The sequence below is a fragment of the Ruditapes philippinarum genome, unplaced genomic scaffold, assembly GCF_026571515.1.
Source record: "Ruditapes philippinarum isolate M1 unplaced genomic scaffold, ASM2657151v2 ctg2683_1_1_1_1, whole genome shotgun sequence".
NCBI classification, from domain to species: domain Eukaryota; kingdom Metazoa; phylum Mollusca; class Bivalvia; order Venerida; family Veneridae; genus Ruditapes; species Ruditapes philippinarum.
Window position 1 is genome coordinate 75,636 of NW_026856403.1, and position 19,533 is coordinate 95,168.

Genomic DNA, 19,533 nt, shown 5'->3' on the forward strand with positions numbered 1-19,533 from the left:
AGCTCATTGGGTTTTTTAAAAGGAGATTTTTAAAGTTTTTACTATACACATATAGTTAAAAACAATGACACCACAGGGGCAGGGCCAGTTTTGACCCCCGGGCTTTTATTTGAACAAACTTTGTAGATATTTACTTAAAGATGTTTCATGCTTAATATCTAAACTCTAGCTATTTGGGTTTTTTCAAAGAAGATTTTTAAGTTTTTGCTATACACGTATAAGGAAAATCAATGCCCCCCCCCCCGGGCGGGGCCAGTTTTGACCCCAGGGCTTTAATTTGAACATACTTGGTAGACACCCATTAGAACATGTTTCATGCTAAATATCTTAGCTCTAGCTCTTTTGAGTTCTTTAAAAGAAGATTTTTTAAGTTATTACTATATGCATATAGGGAAAATCAATGACCCCCTGGGGCGGGGCCAATTTTGACCCCAGGGCTTTTATTTGAACAAACTTGGTAAACACTCATTAGAAGATGTTTCATGCTAAATATCTTAGCTCTAGCTCTTTGGGTTCTTTAAAAGAAGATTTTTTAAGTTTTTACTAAATGCATATAGGGAAAATCTATGACCCCCTGGGGCGGGGTCAATTTTGACCCCAGGGCTTTTATTTGAACAAACTTGGTAGACATTCACTAGAAGATGTTTCATGCCAAATATCTTAGCTCTAGCTCTTATGGTTCTTTAAAAGAAGATTTTATAAGTTTTTACTATATGCATTTAGGGAAAATCAATGACCCCCCGGGGTGGGGCCAATTTTGACCACAGGGCTTTAATTTGACAAACTTGGTAGACACTCACTAGAAGATGTTTCATCCTTAATATCTTAGCTCTAGCTCTTTGGGTTCTTTAAAAGAAGATTTTTTAAGTTTTTACTATATGCATATAGGGAAAATCAATGACCCCCTGGGGCGGGGCCAATTTTGACCCCAGGGCTTTTATTTGAACAAACTTGGTAGACACTCATTAGAAGATGTTTCATGCTAAATATCTTAGCTCTAGCTCTTTTGGTTCTTTAAAAGAAGATTTTTTAAGTTTTTACTATATGCATATAGGGAAAATCTATGACCCCCTGGGGCGGGGTCAATTTTGACCCCAGGGCTTTTATTTGAACAAACTTGGTAGACATTCACTAGAAGATGTTTCATGCCAAATATCTAAGCTCTAGCTCTTTTGGTTCTTTAAAAGAAGATTTTTTAAGTTTTTACTATATGCATATAGGGAAAATCAATGACCCCCCGGGGTGGGGCCAATTTTGACCACAGGGCTTTAATTTGAACAAACTTGGTAGACACTCACTAGAAGATATTTCATGCTTAATATCTTAGCTCTAGCTCTTTGGGTTCTTAAAAAGAAGATTTTTTAAGTCTTTACTATATGCATATAGGGAAAATCAATGACCCCCTGGGGCGGGGCCAATTTTGACCCCAGGGCTTTTATTTGAACAAACTTGGTAGACATTCACTAGAAGATGTTTCATGCTTAATATCTAAGCTCTAGCTCTTAGGGTTCTTTAAAAGAAGATTTTTTAAGTTTTTACTATATGCATATAGGGAAAATCAATGACCCCCCGGGGCAGGGCCAATTTTGACCCCAGGGCTTTTATTTGAACAAACTTGGTAGACACTCACTAGAAGATGTTTCATGCCAAATATCTTAGCTCTAGCTCTTTGGGTTCTTTAAAAGAAGAATTTTTAAGTTTTTACTATATGCATATAAGGAAAATCAATGACCCCCCTGGGGCTGGGCCAATTTTGACCCCAGGGCTTTTATTTGAACAAACTTGGTAGACACTCACTAGAAGATGTTTCATGCCAAATATCTAAGCTCTAGCTCTTAGGGTTGTTTAAAAGAAGATATTTAAAGATTTTTCTTTCGGTTGCCATGGCAACCAGAGTTCTGCATGGAATTAAATTCTTTGAACAATTTTTAAAGGTGACCACCAAAGGAACATTCCTGTGAAGTTTGGATGAAATTTGCTCAGTGGTTTATGAGGAGATGTCATTTAAAGCAAAAGTTTACGGACGGACGCCAGACGGACGCCGGACGAAAAGCGATCACAAAAGCTCAGGTGAGCTAAAAATTGAGCTGCCAACAAAATAGAGCCTGGTCAAACTGCACGGATGTGTAGGCTGGCCTGGCTGTATGCTGGTGGCAAAGGCTGATTAATTTGGTTCCAGCTTGTTAAGGGCTAACAACTGAAGAAAGTTGCACTGAACATGAGGCTGAGCAATGAGTCCTAAAGGTAGCAAATGTAAACAAGGTAGTGTTTTGACTTCTGTACAAAATACTGTTTCACTATAATTGTATCAATTGCCAGCAGAACAAAAGAAGCAAAAGATAGTTCATCACTATGGCAAATGAGTAATTTTTGGAAACTTTAGCAAGATTTTGAAAATAAAAATGATAGCATTTTTGAGGCATAATGGGCCTTTAAGGGGTCACAATCACACTGTGAAAATGAAGCCTTTGTTCAAAAATCTGTTATATCAAAGTAAGAGTTACAGCTTATAGAATGAAAATGATTTGAGAGACAGTATAAAATATGTAAATCGATAAAGAGCATATAATTCAACAATCATAAACATAACAAAGCACTATGGCAATTAAAAACTACAAATAAGCAAATTTTGATTTTTATCTATGTTTGTGTTGAAATCACTGCAAGACTCAAATGCTATGGAAACACAATTATAATGAAGTGATTAGTATCCAGAATCTTTAAGATACTGGACCTGCCTCTCACAAAGATCAACTGCCTTCCGCTGATTCTGTCCTCCCTTTTTTACAATAACAACACCTTTGCCAGACAAAGCAGCACAGCACAGTTCCTTCTCACCAGTCTGTTTTGTTACAAAATTACATCCAGTATTAGGCCCGTCCAATTCCTTAACTTTCATTAACGGTATGCCGTTCAACTCCAACTTTTCCCCATCTTGAATAACTTGCCCTTTTGCAGCCTTGATGATTACAGCTAATTCCTGTTGTGTAATGTTGTTTAAGCCAGCAGATTTCCCCCATATATTACCATCCTGGCCACAGATACAACAATCATCTGCTCCTGATGACTTCATTGCATCTATGTGACTGTCCCAAGACATCTGAAATAAAATAAATGCACTTATAAAATCATCAGAAATGATAGCAAAATAAAAGATTGTTGGCATTTGGTCTTGTCATAGGGTCAGACTGATTTCTTCCTTTTGCTAAGCAGTCATTCCACTTTATCTTTGATCTTAATATTGTCATTTTCATGTTTGTCATTCAGTCAGTCTTACCCCTTAAAGTTTTCATACTGCACTTGTCATTAAGTCAGTCTTACCCCTTAAAGTTTCCATACTGCACTTGCCATGAAGTCAGTCTTACCTCTCAATGTTGCATAATTGCATTTGCCATGAAGTCAGTCATACCTTTTTAATGTTGCCATATAACATTTGTCAATGAGTCAACCTAGCCTCATTGCTACCATGCCGCACTTGTCATTACGTCAGTCTTACCCTTACTGGTTCCATATTGCACTTGTCATTAAGTCAGTCTTACCTCTTGCATTTGTCTGATGATTTAAATCAGTCTTGCCTCTCAATGCTGACATATTACATTTGTCATTGAGCCAGTCTTATCTTTTCAATGTTGCCATATTGTGTTTGTCATTAAGTTAGCATTGCCTCTCAATGTTGCCATATTTCTAACCATTTAGTCAGTCTCGCATGTCAATAATATCATTTTGCATTAAACACTAAATTTGTTTAACTTATCAATGTTACCATATTTCCTATCTCATCAAGTCAGTCTGGATTCTCAATGTGATTATACTGCATTTGTAATTTAGTCAGTGTTACCTCCCAATGTGGCCACATATCATTTGTCATTAAGTCAATAATACCTCTCAAAGAGGCCCTATTGAACTTGTCATTTTGTAAGTCCTACCTCTCAATAATGCCATATTGCACCTGTCATTAAGTCTCTACAATTTGGTATTTTGTACATTCATTTAGTCTTCTAATGGTAATATTTTATTCTTCTTATGGTGATATTTTATTCCCGTCAACAGAACAGGTCAGTGGTTTTTGTTTATGTTGGCATTCTTATTACATTCTCACTTTCGAAGTTGTCATTCTATTACAAGGTCAGGTATATTGCCATAAAAATTCATTCATTAGATCATTCTAAAGAAGGCAGGCGTCTCCTGCGGCTGCCATATCTTTCAAACATTTCACACATAGCATAAATAATTAATAAATAATTAAGCCTAATATTACATATAATACATTTAAAATTTATCCTACAAAAAGTTAATATCATCTCCAAGTAGTGCAAGTTAATTTCTGTCATAAAATCAAACCTACACTTGGACATATACTTTGGATGAATGTGCCATGGTGTTTTTAATTTTATTTAGTCAGCCAGTCTTAGTTTTACATTGCAGACTCAACACACTCATGTTAGTGAATTTGTTATTTCTTTTTGTTATGACTATTGGAATAACACCACTCCTTGACTAAGAAAGCATTACCTTGGTATATGAAATCTCATAATAGAAATATATAGAAGGTATTTTGATCATATAAGTCTAAATAAACCACAAGTGCCTTTGAGGGACACTATTCTCAAAACAGAAATACTTATCTCTCCTGTTCAAATTCTAAAATCACTTTAGGGGCACACCCAAGATCTGAAATCTGCATTTATAATACTTATTTATTAAGATTAAAACATCAGTAAGATGTATGTAAACTTGATTGTATAATGTTTTATGCTGATGTTATTCATTGAGTGTTTAAATTCAAGTTGTGACCTTTCTGTTGAAAAATTATCAGAGGTAAATCGTAAAAGCATTATACATGCACAGTGCCTTAACTGGAGTGCAGGTAATAGTTACCCCACAATATTGATTGGCTTATTTTTTTCTGGTGTTTAAATGTGTGATAATGATAGAAATGTCATATTTAGATGTTCATTTATTGGTTACTTTTTTTCTGGACAACAGGGAACATGTTTTTATTTTTGCCTATGATACAAAACTTGAAAAGAGAATGAACATCAAAACACTCGGCAATCTGATTTTACTCAGAGGCTATTGCCCCATTGTAATAATCAGATAGCCTTGTGTTTCGATGACCTTTCTATGGCTAGTTTTTTTTATTTGGAATGTAACTGCCACCAAAGTAGCTTTCTTCTAAGTAACAAATGTTACTGTTTTCCGAATTTGACCCTTGATTTTTATAGTGGCTTTCAGGCATCCAAACACAAATTTCTACCTGTTCCAGCTCTACAAGTCTTATCACCTTATCCTTCTGAATTTCTTCAAGGGACTATTCTAGCACCCAAATTTGGCACTCTCCATTATCAGTCTTTGGATACCAAAATAAGCAATAAGCTTAAGTAATAAGCAATCAGTACAGAGCCTTGGTTAGATTATAGAAATGTGTAGGCTATCCTAACTCTGGGATACTGGTGCCAAAGGCTGTAAACCCTCATATCAAGCATTATCAAGTTCTTAGGTCCTCCTCCTGCATACAGCCATCCTATATAATTATGTTTTGTTGCTAGATGATACTATATTCATATACTCTTGTTACCACACAATTCCATCTTTGTACAAGCATTGCCACTTGTTATGCTAATACAACAACAGTAATAGTAATTATTGTAAATATGTGCAAAAAGGTAGGAATAGAGTATTGTTGAATTCTTATGTTTCATAAGAAAACATTATCAGTCAAAAAAAAAGAAAGAAAAAATGTTTGAACTTTCAGCATGCGTTCAAATCCTGTTATGTAAAATATTTTAATTAAGGTGTACTTGAAAAATGATCAAACATGATTTACAACATTTTAACATTGTGCTGCAAACAATAAGCTTAAGATCTTTTTCCACTTTTATTTTGTTTTAAATAATTACAACAAATCAAAGCACAGAAGGCGCTGAATTTGTTTGGGTCTCAGAATGTCAGAAAGGTGAAGGTTGTGAGGTTATAAAACAATTTGTTTTTGTATAGTGTCACCAATGCTTTCCAGCGTTTTAATTGTAGTAGATTGGCTATAAGACTAATTGCAACACTGATATCCAATCCAATGTTTATTTGACTTAAACAATTTGAAAAAAAATGAGTTGCCTTAACTGGGATTTGAACTCCAGACCTCTCGCTTCCTAAGCGAGCGCGCAAACCCCTCGGCCACGGTGAATTTATATTTTAACGGCCTGAAGAAAACCATATTATTCTAAATTAGGGTTTGTAACGACGCTAACTGTTGTTTAACACTTGTGTAAATAATCATGGCGCTTACTATAAGCATGTATATCTATAAAGAATAAAACAATATTAGAAATCTTCGACCATTCGGGAATTATTTTGCTTGAAAATTAATGCGCCTGTCATGTGACCATATTTACGCAGTGATCTCCCCTGAATTTTTCGGCCTTTGTGTTACATATATAAAGGGAAGTAACCGCTTCAAAAAAGCGGACTACTTTCGGCATTTGCAATTAACAGCATTAGAGTCTGAAATTTCGCTACCATTATTTGTTTGGTCTGACGACCCAAACAAATAAAAACTGAAATTTTTATGTTGAAATCAAAGGAATCTAAATGAAGTTGTTAATAGACTTTTGTTAATGACAAACATTGTGAGCAGGAAAATATGGAGAGAAATGTGTGTCTCGATTAATAATAAATGAGCCGTGTCATGACAAAACCAACATAGTGGGTTTGTGACCAGCATGGATCCAGACCAGCCTGCGCATCCGCGCAGTCTGATCAGGATCCATGCTGTTCGCTATCAGTTTCTCAACTTGTAAAAGGGTTGGAAAGTGAACAGCATGGATCCTGATCAGACTGCGCAGGCTGGTCTGGATCCATGCTGGTCGCAAACCCATTATGTTGGTTTTGTCATGGCGCGGCTCAAATATTCCTCAAGATAATTCACAGTGAGGCATGTCAAAAATGAGTAATTTTTATTCACTAAATTTTTTCAATCATTTCTAAAGTGTAACTTTCACCTTTTAACTCTACGCCTCTCATACGACCAGTACAGACCGAGACCACAAGATACGTCTGTGCCATCTTATCTGACCTGCTCAGTCAGCACATACCGAAACATTTCCCTAAAATTTATGAAATGGTTTTGTCCCGATTTAATGACGGGCATTGAACATGCATAGTGTGATAAGGGACAAACACAAAAGTAGTGAAAACTCCATTTTTTTTAATGTAATTTCTTTTTAATTCAATACTTTGTCATACTATGTATAAATTGCATTCTACAGTAACAATATAGAGAATAAATCAAACAATATACACATAGACAATGATATTGATAATAATACTGACTCTTACTAACATTGGAACAGTGTAATACAAATATATGGCTTTAATACCTATAACATGTTATGTTTTAAAATAAAATAAGTATTCTATAAAAGACAAATAAGATTATGTTAATGGTTTTATGCAGACCAAGTTGGTAGTGATTCTTTAACATAAAGTTTCAACTGCAAAAGTTTAACAATAATACTTTGCTTTTCAAATGAACAGAAAAATTTGGAATGATCACACATTTTTTACAGCTATTGTTTTATGGTCATCAAATAGATAGTAATAAACAATATGAATTTTGATCAAAGACTTTATAAAGTGCTACAAAAATAAATCATATAAACACCTTTTTAAAACTTATATTTGAGCCACTTGGTATAATAACTTTTGAATGATTGAAGTCAAGTACAATACATTTTGCACAATGGAATTTCTGTCATTTTTTTCTTTTTTAAATGTACAAAAACAGAAAACTTGGTTTGACTGAGATTTATATAAGAACAACTAAACAGTTGATAAATGGTAACATTAAGTAACAATTCATTAGAAAAAAGTCGTTATTTCCCAAGCCATTTGAAACTGAAAATCTAGGCAACTTTTGATGTAAAACAATGAACTCTTGTTAAAACCTAATATCCAATTCCTTTCAAGTAATTCTTATATTTGTCTAAATACTCTCTGGAAGCCCCCGCACAGGATGCCTGTGACACACCTACTATAACTCCACGTGTTGTCTGGCAAATATTGCACACAAATTTCTCCTCCCCACCTAAGGATAAGACTGTCAAAAGTCCGTCATCAGCAGGGCTTCTGAACATGTATTTTGTTCCGCAGATTGTAATACTTTCTCCTTTAATGTCCTGACCTTGAACAAGCTTGACTAATCGCGCTATCTCCGCCTGTGTTGGGTTGAACCCGGCAGATTTTGCCCAGGGATTGGCGTCCATTCCAAATAGACCAGCATACTTCATTCCAGGCCCGGCCATCAGACTTTTTACATGTGCGTCCCAACTCATAGTGGATTATGTCTGAAAATAGTCATAGAATAAATTAATATGGTGACTGATAATAATTAAAGCATATATTGTGACTCACGTTATTTTGTTTAATACTTTATTTATCATTGAAAATTAATGTGTTCCATTCTACCAATAGCAATGATAATTTATATCAGTATTTTTTTTTACCTTTAGATTGAAATAAAGAATTTTCCTTCCAAGCAAAATATATTTGAATAAAATATTTTACTTCATATATCCTACTACAAGCTTAAATCTGACCACCTATAATTATCATTATCATAAGTTTGATATTATAAATTAGGCTAACAGGAAATAATTCATTTGTTTCACGTAAACTAACATTTAAACAGCTGTATCATATACAATAGAAAGAAGTGTCATATTGTCTCAGAAACAAATAATTAAACATGTATGTCCTATGATAGATAAAAGTGTATTATCAAGTTGAACAGTGAAATTTGACTATGATGTGGGGGACTGTACCCTGTTGCCTGTACTAGTACAGTTACATCTAGCTGATTAGATAAACCCACCCTATGCTTGTATTAACTATTTCTGTATCTTGTACATAGTTATCAATATATCAACATATATCACATTTGATTAGTAAGGTCTTTTATCTAAAAGGTTACATTTTCCTGTAGATATATCATTAATAAATCAGTATAACACACTATAATCACTATTACTGATTATCAAGAATCATAATAGATAGGAAATAATAAATTCATCATCAAAATTTAATGTCGAAAGTTGCCAAGCAATAATAAAATTATTCATGTGAGTGACCTTATACAGAAGTAATATCAATATGAAACAGAACATATTATAAGTACACTGTTCTGTATTATACTCTTCATTTCATCATGTAATTGTCGTGACAATTTCTATGTCAACACATAGATTTTGCAAAAGAATAAAGTGACAATAGAGACAGGGATCTAGCTTTAAAATAAGAATAATAATTGAACGCAAGAAATTATACATTTCTATATTGTAAGATGTACACAAGAAATTATACATTTCTATATTGTTAGATGATAGCATGCCAAAACAAAGAGGTACAAAATTGAACATGTTTTAATCCGCACTACAAAATCACACATTCAAAGTCACATTTGATTATACCATCTCTATAGATGAAATCCTATTTAGGAGATTTTTCCTCTCAGTAATTGCTAAAGGTTTGTTTTTGAAGTATCAAAATATAAAATAGTAATAAACTACTACACTTTTTAAAGATAATAATTATGTGCATAAAATACTACATTTTTTAAAGATAATAATTATCTGCATAATATTATGTTGTAATGATATTTTTTTTTAAAGATAATATCTGCATATGTTCTAATGATATTAACAGATGAAATTCTGTATACCGTAACATTTCATTGACTACAACATTTTGTTGTAACAGAAAATAAAAACATTTACAGGAACCTTGCCAACTATAAAAAAGAAATGTAATTTATATAGGTATGTGTATTATGAAGGTAAGCTTCTTTCTGTATCACAATTAATGCCTAATTATAACTCAATCATTGTCTAATAATTCATAAAACAGTTGTATAGTACATTCCATTATATGAAAACAACATTTTCTGTCTACAAACAAGAGGACTAACTAAACAATGTAATGGCAATTGCTAATAAAACATTGTACTAAGTGTAAGTGTACATGTATAAGAAAGATTTACGGGTGATAATTGTTCTTAGCCAGTATTAAAGTTTGTTTTAAGCCTTAAAAGGAGCCTTTAAAGGAAGTATGTGGTTTGCAATGCTTTAACAAAATAATTTAGCTATGAAATAAGCTTTTTCTTTAAAAGTTAATTTGAAAAATTCAGATACTTTTTGGATTTACTAGAAATAAAGTGTAGTGTTCAAATCAAATTTTTAATGAAATAAAAAAACTGAAATCTTAAAAACTAAAAATATTTAAAACTCGCATCTAGAAAACTCATTATTAGGACTTGTGATATACAAATTATAATAAGCACCCATGTACAAGCTATATGAACTGGACTATTTGTTAATTCTCCAAAAGTCCATGAATCCTTTATTTAAAATTACCAAATTAGGCATGTTGTGGTCCTTTTCAAGAACAATCTCCAAAGGAGATATACTGAAACAAAATCAACTAAAAACTAGCTGCAAAACCAAGTAAGAAACACAAAAGTCTGATTAGATAAAAGAAAGCAAGAAATAACCAGTTAATATACGAGCTTTATATATTTGCTAATGAATGCTGCAGACCTCCACCTACCTTACAAAACAAAACAATAATCAGATTCCATAAATCCAATCTGAGGCTTTAATCCACCAATCATTATGTTACCGTAATAGGCATTAGTCTCATTTCTAAGGTCTTGCTTACTTAATGTGACTCAAAGCAGACTAAATAAATATTTTTTTGCCATGTGAAATTACTGGTCTATGCAGATAGCCACTAAATAACATAGTTCGCAACATAATTTTAATAACTTTATGTTATGTAATACCAGATCAAGTACTTTAAATGTAGGTTGAAAACATTCATTGGCAAATCTGATAAAAGGAAGTCAACAGTTTTACATTTTAAAGATGCTATTAAAATAGTTCTCTGGTTGAACCAAGCAAAGCATACCTTATAGTTTTCTCAGTTAAAAACAGAACAATATCTTTTCTTCCAGACAAAATTATACACAAAACACGATTTCCTTTGATTATAAACATTTACAAATGGATGTAAAAGCAAACCCCATCAAACTAATGTCCATTTATTTATTTGCTTCATAATCTTTTGTGTTTAATCATAATTAATATTGTAATTATCACAGCACCAAAAGGTGTTGTATTCCAGTAAGTTCCACATTTTTCATGCAGAAATAGTAATTTTCATTTGATGACAATTGCTTCAAAATGTATCATCAAAAGATGTTGTGAAATAGACACTGTTCTGTTTTAAAGACCAGAGAGAAAGACAAAATACCATGCATATGTTATAGTTAGATTATAATAAACAGAATAATGTACTTTCCTGTGACATGATCTTAGAATATGCTTCAATAATGTCTATATGTAACTATAACATATGCTTTTAATTAAGACCAAAGGTGTTACAAAACTAGAAAGTAAGTAATTTAATATAATATTATTAAGAGAGCTAAACTACATCAAACTATCATGTTAGAAACAAAGATCAGTAAATAAAAAGTTTAAGTGTATAAAGCTATAAATCTGCTACACTGTCATGTATTTCACAATTTCAAAATTATTACATAAATTTTGAAAAAGAATATACCCAAAGTGCCAGTATGAAAGAAATATGTTTTTATATATCCTGTTGAGTGAATTACATATTATGCACTAAGTCATTGCTGAAAAGTGGAAACCATTATCAATTTCATTAAAATATTTCATCAGAAATAGCTTTATACCCTATAAAGAAGTTAGCAGACCACACCTACTGTTTACAATATCTATGTTAATACAGCCTCACATCTATTTACAAGCAGCATGCTGAATTACCTGAATGTTTCAGTGACGTCTCCAACATCATACATCTGATCTTTGTGAATGTCATGCTCCTCTTCCAATTCATACTAAATCACTAAACCAATTATAACTAATACAAGATTTAGAGACAGAAATATATTTCTGACCCTATCAATGCTGAAACTTAAACAAGAAAGCCTTGGCTATAAGTACAGATCAAGGTCCTGGATGCTTATCCGTGCAGTTTGTTCTGTTGTTGTAACTGTAAGCTAACTGATCACTTCAAAACTGTCATTCTAATTAAATCTCCGAAGATTTGAAGTTGGAAGTTTGTACCTCCATTTGGATGTCCTAACTAGTGGGTACTTAAATGGCTACCATAATGTTCAACCCATTTAATTGTTTAGCCGATTAGGAAATTCATTTAAAAATACACTTGTATGTAATTCAGTTATGAATAACAGAATATCAGAACCAAAGAAAATTTACTGTATATATTGCTCCTGGTAGACACTTATGTAAACCATTAGTTAGCACAGGTTCAAGGTTTATATCAATATATAAATAATTACATAACAACCTAAATATCTTAAATTGACTGGTCAATCTTACTAGTTGGACAAAACCATTCATCAATTTTAGAGAAAATTTCAAAATAAGTATCGACTGAAAAGTGATCAGAAGGCATATGGGATGGCTGATCTTGGTCTGCAATGGTCATTGGGGGGGGGGGGGGGGGTAATCATTCACCTATAAGACAGATTCTTAATGCCAATGTACTAACATGGCAAGCAGCTTCTATATGCAAAAATAGAGGATAGTTTAAACAGTGTTCAATATTTTAAACAGTTCTTCTTAATATACAATCATTCAATTACTTAAATGACATTATAGTTACACATGTCATGTATCATTCTAATATTCAGGATTTCTCACTAATAGATAATCTTAAACCAATTAATAAACTTTAAAGTTTTTATTTTAGCTGAGTAACAATACACAAATAAAATACATTAACAATTATATATATATATATATATATATTTTTATACCACACAGGCATGTAGTAATAACAAAACAATAATCCATAATTCTGTTGTATTTTTTTTATTGCATATGACATTAAAATGACAAAGTTCACAATATTATTCCACATGATATAAAAGCAAAACTAGTGAAATTATCAGATCTAGGTCATTATTTGGCACATTTGTGTAAAAAGAAAATTTTATTAATACAATTTGACAACAAAAATTTGGCACTCATCTACATTATATATATAAGACAATGATAAAAGAAAATCTTAAAAGTGCTTCAGTCAAAGTTCACCAACAACAACACCTTGATAACATACCTACAACTAGTACAAGGTCAATCAAAATCTAACTGCTTCTCTTTAATTGAAATATTTACTTTTTAATATATGGAAAAAAACATACTTTGTATCAGAATTTCAAGTAAAATCAATGAAATATTTTCCATTTTTCATACAGATAGTATTAAAAGTAAATAATGGAAAGATGATTAAAAATTCCAATAAAAAATAACTTATGTTCCAATCATTTTGCATACTATTAGGTAAGTTACATATCTTTTTGATCAATTTGTAATCATTTATTAATAAACATACTAATTGATGAGAATTTTTCTGTTTTCTGTAACAAATGACTGAAGCACTGCCATACACTAATTTTGGCACAATTATCACATATAATAAGAAAGCAGTAGATGCTTGGCACAAAAAGCAAAAAATCTTCTCCCGACAAATCATGAGCAGTATTATCTGTCACTTTACAACCATACTTCTGCCAACTTATCTCTGATACTATCATATATTTACTCCTGCGTGTATATGACAAGAAAAAGTCACATGTTTACTAAAGGTTATAAAAAATGTACAGTACTTCTGAATCAGATCATAAGTCTTTTAGATGTACAAATGCACTTTGTTTTGAGAATGTACAAACTTTTTTTGTGTGAAAATAAAATAAAGGTAAAATCTTTAAACTCAAAACATTTAAGTTGTACATAATTATGTTGCTTCACTTCTTGTCTGTTTTCCCTTAATGTAAGAGATAGTGATTTTATAAAGCTCAAGGCAAATATAAAAAAATTATTCTTTAAAAAGCATGTTGTTGGGAAAATAAACACTGACACATCTTCTTGTATTGTTAATCTTAAATTTTCTTTGAAACTTTAGCACAACCGATCTATGATTTTGCAAAAAAAATAACACATCAATTTGATATAAAAAATGTCTAAAATTTAATAAAACATAAAAATAGAATAAACAAAAAATCCTTCTCACAACCAAATCATTGCACATAGCAAGCAAGGGACGTAACACATAAGGCAATTTTTTTTTTCACTGTATTAGTTTTTTCCCCTTAAAAAATGTGAATTTTTTGTAAAAATAAATAATGAAAAAAAATTGGGAAGCACCTAATATATTTGACTAAAATTTAAGATTATTTAATACCCCACTTTTTTTAAAAGTAGCCCCTTTTAAACCAAAGAAATTTTCCCTAAAATTTTCCCCATCCTGTAGTTACCTACGACAGCACCAAACACGAAGCAGCTCTTTGCTAAATATCCACAGCAGACATATTTTTCCTTGTCAGATGGAGCTCCGATACGATTCAAGATGATTGACCCTTCCTGCGGGTCATGTGATACATATAGGAAGCTGATCCCACCAATTTTGATTCCATTAAAGTCACAATCTTTACCCTGGATGATGTTAATAATCCTCGTTATTTCTTGAGGCTGTGGTCTAACAATGCCGTCGCCCGCCCATTCTCCACCATCCAAACCATAGATTCCAGCACTACACATCTCCCCCGGTGTCATCAACTGATCGCTCACATAACATTGCCAACTCATTGTGTAAATCTGAAACAAATAAAATACAAATTACATCAAAGATTTCAGCATGAATCAAGTTATATTTTACTGAGCCATAGGGAAATTCTTTCAAAGACTTAGTAACTTAAACATTTGGGGGGAAAAAACAACATAAAAAGGTCTTTTGTTATTTAAATCATTTAAAGATTTACCAAGTTTTTGATTTTGTACCTGTAAAAACTGATTGCCAGTTCTTTAAAATAAATCAGCAGTGTTCGAAATTAGCAGTAGTCCGATAGCCCATTACTACTAATTTTCTCACCGGCTACCAACTTTGCACAGTAACAAGCCCAACCAGACTATACATATTTTCAGAGGCACTATAAACAACCTATTAAATAAATGCTTTTTCCTTTTGACGTAACATATCTTTAGACCAGAACTTAACTAAAACTTACAATAATCGCTTATAATTATATCAATTATCTTGCCAAACATTTTTTTGTTTATATACCTACATTTTTTTTTTTGTACAACACAGATAATGAACATGCATTGTATTACACATACAAACAAATGAGAAACTTGAAATACCTTTACAAGCAAGAAGCATAACCTCATGTGCACTATTCATTCATAAATTTAGATTTTACAGAGAAAATTTTTAATCAAATATCACTTATTACTGATAAGCATGAACTTATGAATTATCATAATATGAAACTTTAGCACTTTAAAAGCATAAAATGAGAAAAAAGCTGTGGAACTAATATCAAATGTAGAACCAAAAAATTATCTTTAAAGCCTGATCACACAGGCAATGCGTTTAACCCTAAAACAGGGAAAAATGTAAAATCTATTACATGGGTATGTATTTCAATTAATATTCTAATGTAAGGATGAAGCATTAACTAAAATGTAAGGGTAATTTTTTTGTTTTAAAATACCAGAGGTTAGCTATATGAATTTTTAATTCTATTTACCAAAAAATTTCGTTTTTGGGAAAAGGGGGGTCTAAATTTAAAAAAACCTTTTTAAAACAATTCTTCAAAAAAGAAAGAAAAAGACTGGGGAAAACTAATAAGCAGTTTTTAGATTAATTAAAACCCCCATTTTAATTTTTTCTAAAAATTATAAAAAATTTCAAAAGACTGGGGAATTTTTTGAGGGGCCAAAAAAAAAAAAGGGGGGGTTTTTTAACAGTATATTCGGCCTTTTTCAAAGAAGGGTTTTTTGGCCCTGCTTGTACACCCCTGCAGTCTGACTAGACCCTGTTCTGTCATTAATCCAATAATTATTGTTCTATTCTATATTGAAATTTGAAAACCCTTAAATTTTGAATGGACAGTTCTAAATTGAAAGCTTGGCAATTTCAAAACACTAATTCAGCAAGTTACGGGTTAAAAACAACAATACAAGAAATAATCCTAGAATAATTTAAGACAAATGTGACAATTTACTTATAGAAACTTCAAAAACTTACTTAATAGTCAAACTGCTTCCACAACTTCAAAATAATGTTATAAAAGTTATATTGAATATTTATTAGAAATTCCAACAGTTCCAAATTCTATTTAATCCAATAATCATCCATTCCAAAGTGTATATGACAGAGTTAATAAGATTCCAAGGTAATATTTCCGTTAATAATATCAGTTATATTACAGATTTGAAGTTAATCAGTTCCATCCACTCAATAAAGCATCTAGTGTGTAGTTTTAAGTACAAGGTAATGAGGCTTCTCAATCAAGCACAACTTTACACATGCATTCTATTTAACCAACATTACTAGAGGATTGTTCAACATTCAAGAATGTTTAGAAAGAAAAACCAGGAACTTCACCTTCAAAGAGTAACTTCTCACTGTAAACCAAGTACAGAATGTGGTGAAAGTTGTGAGCTATAACAGGGCGTGTACATGAGCTAGCTGTAACAGGGTGTGCACATGAGCTAGCTGTAACAGGGCGTGCACATGAGCTAGCTGTAACAGGGCGTGCACATGCTAGCGTAACAGGGCGTGTACATGAGCTAGCTGTAACAGGATGTGCACATGAGCTAATTGTAACAGGGTGTGTACATGAGCTAGCTGTAACAGGGCGTGTACATGAGCTAGCTGTAACAGGGGGTGCACATGAGCTAGCTGTAATAGGGTGTGCACATGAGCTAGCTGTAATAGGGCGTGCACATGAGCTAGCTGTAACAGGACGTGCACATGAGCTAGCTGTAATAGGGTGTGCACATGAGCTAGCTGTAATAGGGCGTGCACATAAGCTAGCTGTAACAGGGCATGCACATGAGCTAGCTGTAACAGGGCGTGCACATGAGCTAGCTGTAACAGGGCGTGTACATGAGCTAGCTGTAACAGGATGTGCACATGAGCTAGCTGTAACAGGGCGTGTACATGAGCTAGCTGTAACAGGATGTGCACATGAGCTAGCTGTAACAGGGCGTGTACATGAGCTAGCTGTAACAGGACGTGCACATGAGCTAGCTGTAACAGGGTGTGCACATGAGCTAGCTGTAACAGGACGTGCACATGAGCTAGCTGTAACAGGACGTGCACATGAGCTAGCTGTAACAGGACGTGCACATGAGCTAGCTGTAACAGGACGTGCACATGAGCTGTATGAGAAATCTCACAGAAACAGGAAGTATTTAAACAAGAAACAGCAGCCTTACCACTGCTTTGCCTGCATAAAAATTGAAATTTTAACTTCCTTTGCTTATATAATCAAATATTTACCTTAATTCCAAACATTCAAAAGATTTCTTGTATTTAACAAAAGAATGTTATACAATCATGAAAATTCTATTTAAGTATTTCATATCTTCCTTACCTATTGAACACATTTAGGAGCTACCCAATAAGAATTAAAAAACTGCAATATTTCCATTTTATTGTACTGTACAAGTAAAAACATTTTCCTATGTATGCATACCAGTTGTATGTTTTCTAACTTTTCTTAATAATAAAAACAATAAATCCAGTTATGGTTACATAGTTCTGTACAAACAAGTAAGGAAATATTGCAAATGTGATATAACAAGAGAGCAGTTACAAGATTACTGCATTAATTCAATGAAATTATATTTTGTTACATGCCATATGTTTTATGCTTGTGATTATATATGTCATATAGTATGACCCTTGATTGGTGAAATAAAATTATTCTATTCTTTTCTATTCTGACAAACAGTATTTCCATAAGTAAAAACCAGTACAAATAATCCATTAAAAGATATTAGCTTTCAAGACTTTTTTCACTAATTAACAGGGGTCAATATAAGGTTCCTTCCATCAAAAATTAAAAAGACCCCTTCACTAATCATAAGAGACATGGGCCTCATCACAACTTGGTGGGAAAAGTGGGGGGAGCCTGGTTCTGATCTTGATTAAAAGTTTTTGACTCTGTGATTTTAAAAATTGAAAACTTTTAAATTTTTATTTTAACTGTTTTTCACACAAGAAAGATTAGTTTGTCAGAGGCTGAGTGAATGAATGGCAAGCATAAGTGTTTGATATAGAATATCCAAAAGTAGGTTGCATTATGACTGACAAGTGTAGCAATTCATACTGTAACAATATTTCTGTATTTAACAATGGGAAAAACCTGGAAAGAATTAGAGAAGGTTGCAAAGGACAGACCAAAATGAAGAAGATTTCTTTCAGCCTCATGTGCAACCTGGCACTAAGAGGACAGGTAGGTAAGAAGGTGGGTATTTAACAAAAAAATCTTCACAAACTAAACCCTCTTTACAGCAATTCTAGAAAAATATTCCTGCAGATAAAGCATTCTTCCAGGTAACATATCAGTTGACTATCTAAATTCTATCAGGAAAATGTTTGTGATATTTATAGCCTATGAGAGAAGGAAAAATACCAGTCAGTATTCAATGGCGTGCATTCCAAGCTTGAAATGTAGCAGAGATAGGTTTTCTAGGTATATTATAGTAAAACATTTAGCAAAAAAAAATTACAAGCTATATTTTGTATGTTGGTAAAGCTTTCACATTGGATCAGCATATAATGAGTATTATTTCTGAAGTTAAGTTATGACGTAAACAGTTAGAAACAATTAAAGTCCGACAAAACATATCTGTCTAGACACAGAATTTCTGCATGATTGTGTAAAAGGTGCAAGTTTCTACAGATTGCCCTGCTCTGATTCTATTTTGTACTAAAAGTGTTATCCCTTTCTGTCATTGAATTTGTGTAATGGACTTTCCAAGATGTCAACTTTAATTATAACTGCAGCAGCCATGAGTGTTAAAAGTGGAGAATGTGCAAAATGAGCTTCCCTTGTATAATTTCATAAGCCTGCAATTATGACTACAAGTGTTGATGTATTTTAAGGCAAAGTTTATATGGCAACTTTCCAGCTTCACTGGTGGGGAAAGACCTCAGGTGCCCCTCCATGCATTATCATTAAGGCACAAGCATGTACCTGAGAAGAACCACCAACCTTCTGTCAGCTAGCTGGATAACTTCCTCTGATGAAAAAAATATCCTTAGTTCAAGATTTGAACTCAAAGAGGTGAGGGGCAAGTGATATGAAGTCAGTGAATTTATTTTCACCACAGAGGGCACCACTAGGTTTGTCATGTGACACTGGTAAACTAGACAGCATAGAGAGGCAAGTAGAGGGCACCACTAGGTTTGTCATGTGACACTGGTAAACTAGACAGCATAGAGAGGCAAGTCAGTCCCAGACAATCAGTAATGAAGTGTGAACTATCATCCAGTCATAGGTGCCAACTAGGTTAATTATTTGTTCTCTGAAGTAAACCACAAAATGTATCACTGTTTTTACTATTTATATCTCTTATTTGAGAAGAATAAAATATCTTAACAGCATGATTATATTGATAATTAATGTGG

At 32.8% G+C, this 19,533-nt stretch overlaps 3 protein-coding genes across 3 annotated transcripts in view; all 3 read right to left on the minus strand.

The window, feature by feature from the left end:
• Window positions 1-2,550: 2,550 nt before the first annotated feature.
• LOC132746405 (profilin-like) overlaps window positions 2,551-19,533 on the minus strand; it is a 28,529-nt gene continuing 11,546 nt past the window's right edge. Inside the window, exon 2 of the mRNA XM_060735527.1 lies at window positions 2,551-3,100. Within this exon, the coding sequence (XP_060591510.1) occupies window positions 2,705-3,100 (396 nt within the window). The 3' untranslated portion in view covers window positions 2,551-2,704. The remainder of the gene's footprint in view (window positions 3,101-19,533) is intronic.
• LOC132746414 (profilin-like) lies at window positions 7,944-8,330 on the minus strand. Its single transcript, XM_060735539.1, has one exon. It carries the CDS (start codon window positions 8,328-8,330, stop codon window positions 7,944-7,946), a length of 387 nt encoding a protein of 128 aa, XP_060591522.1.
• LOC132746397 (profilin-like) lies at window positions 14,316-16,515 on the minus strand. Its single transcript, XM_060735519.1, has 2 exons — window positions 16,498-16,515; window positions 14,316-14,702 (listed from the first exon to the last, which is right to left on the minus strand). The coding sequence occupies exon 2, from the start codon at window positions 14,691-14,693 to the stop codon at window positions 14,316-14,318; it is 378 nt and encodes a 125-aa protein (XP_060591502.1). The 5' UTR covers window positions 14,694-14,702; window positions 16,498-16,515.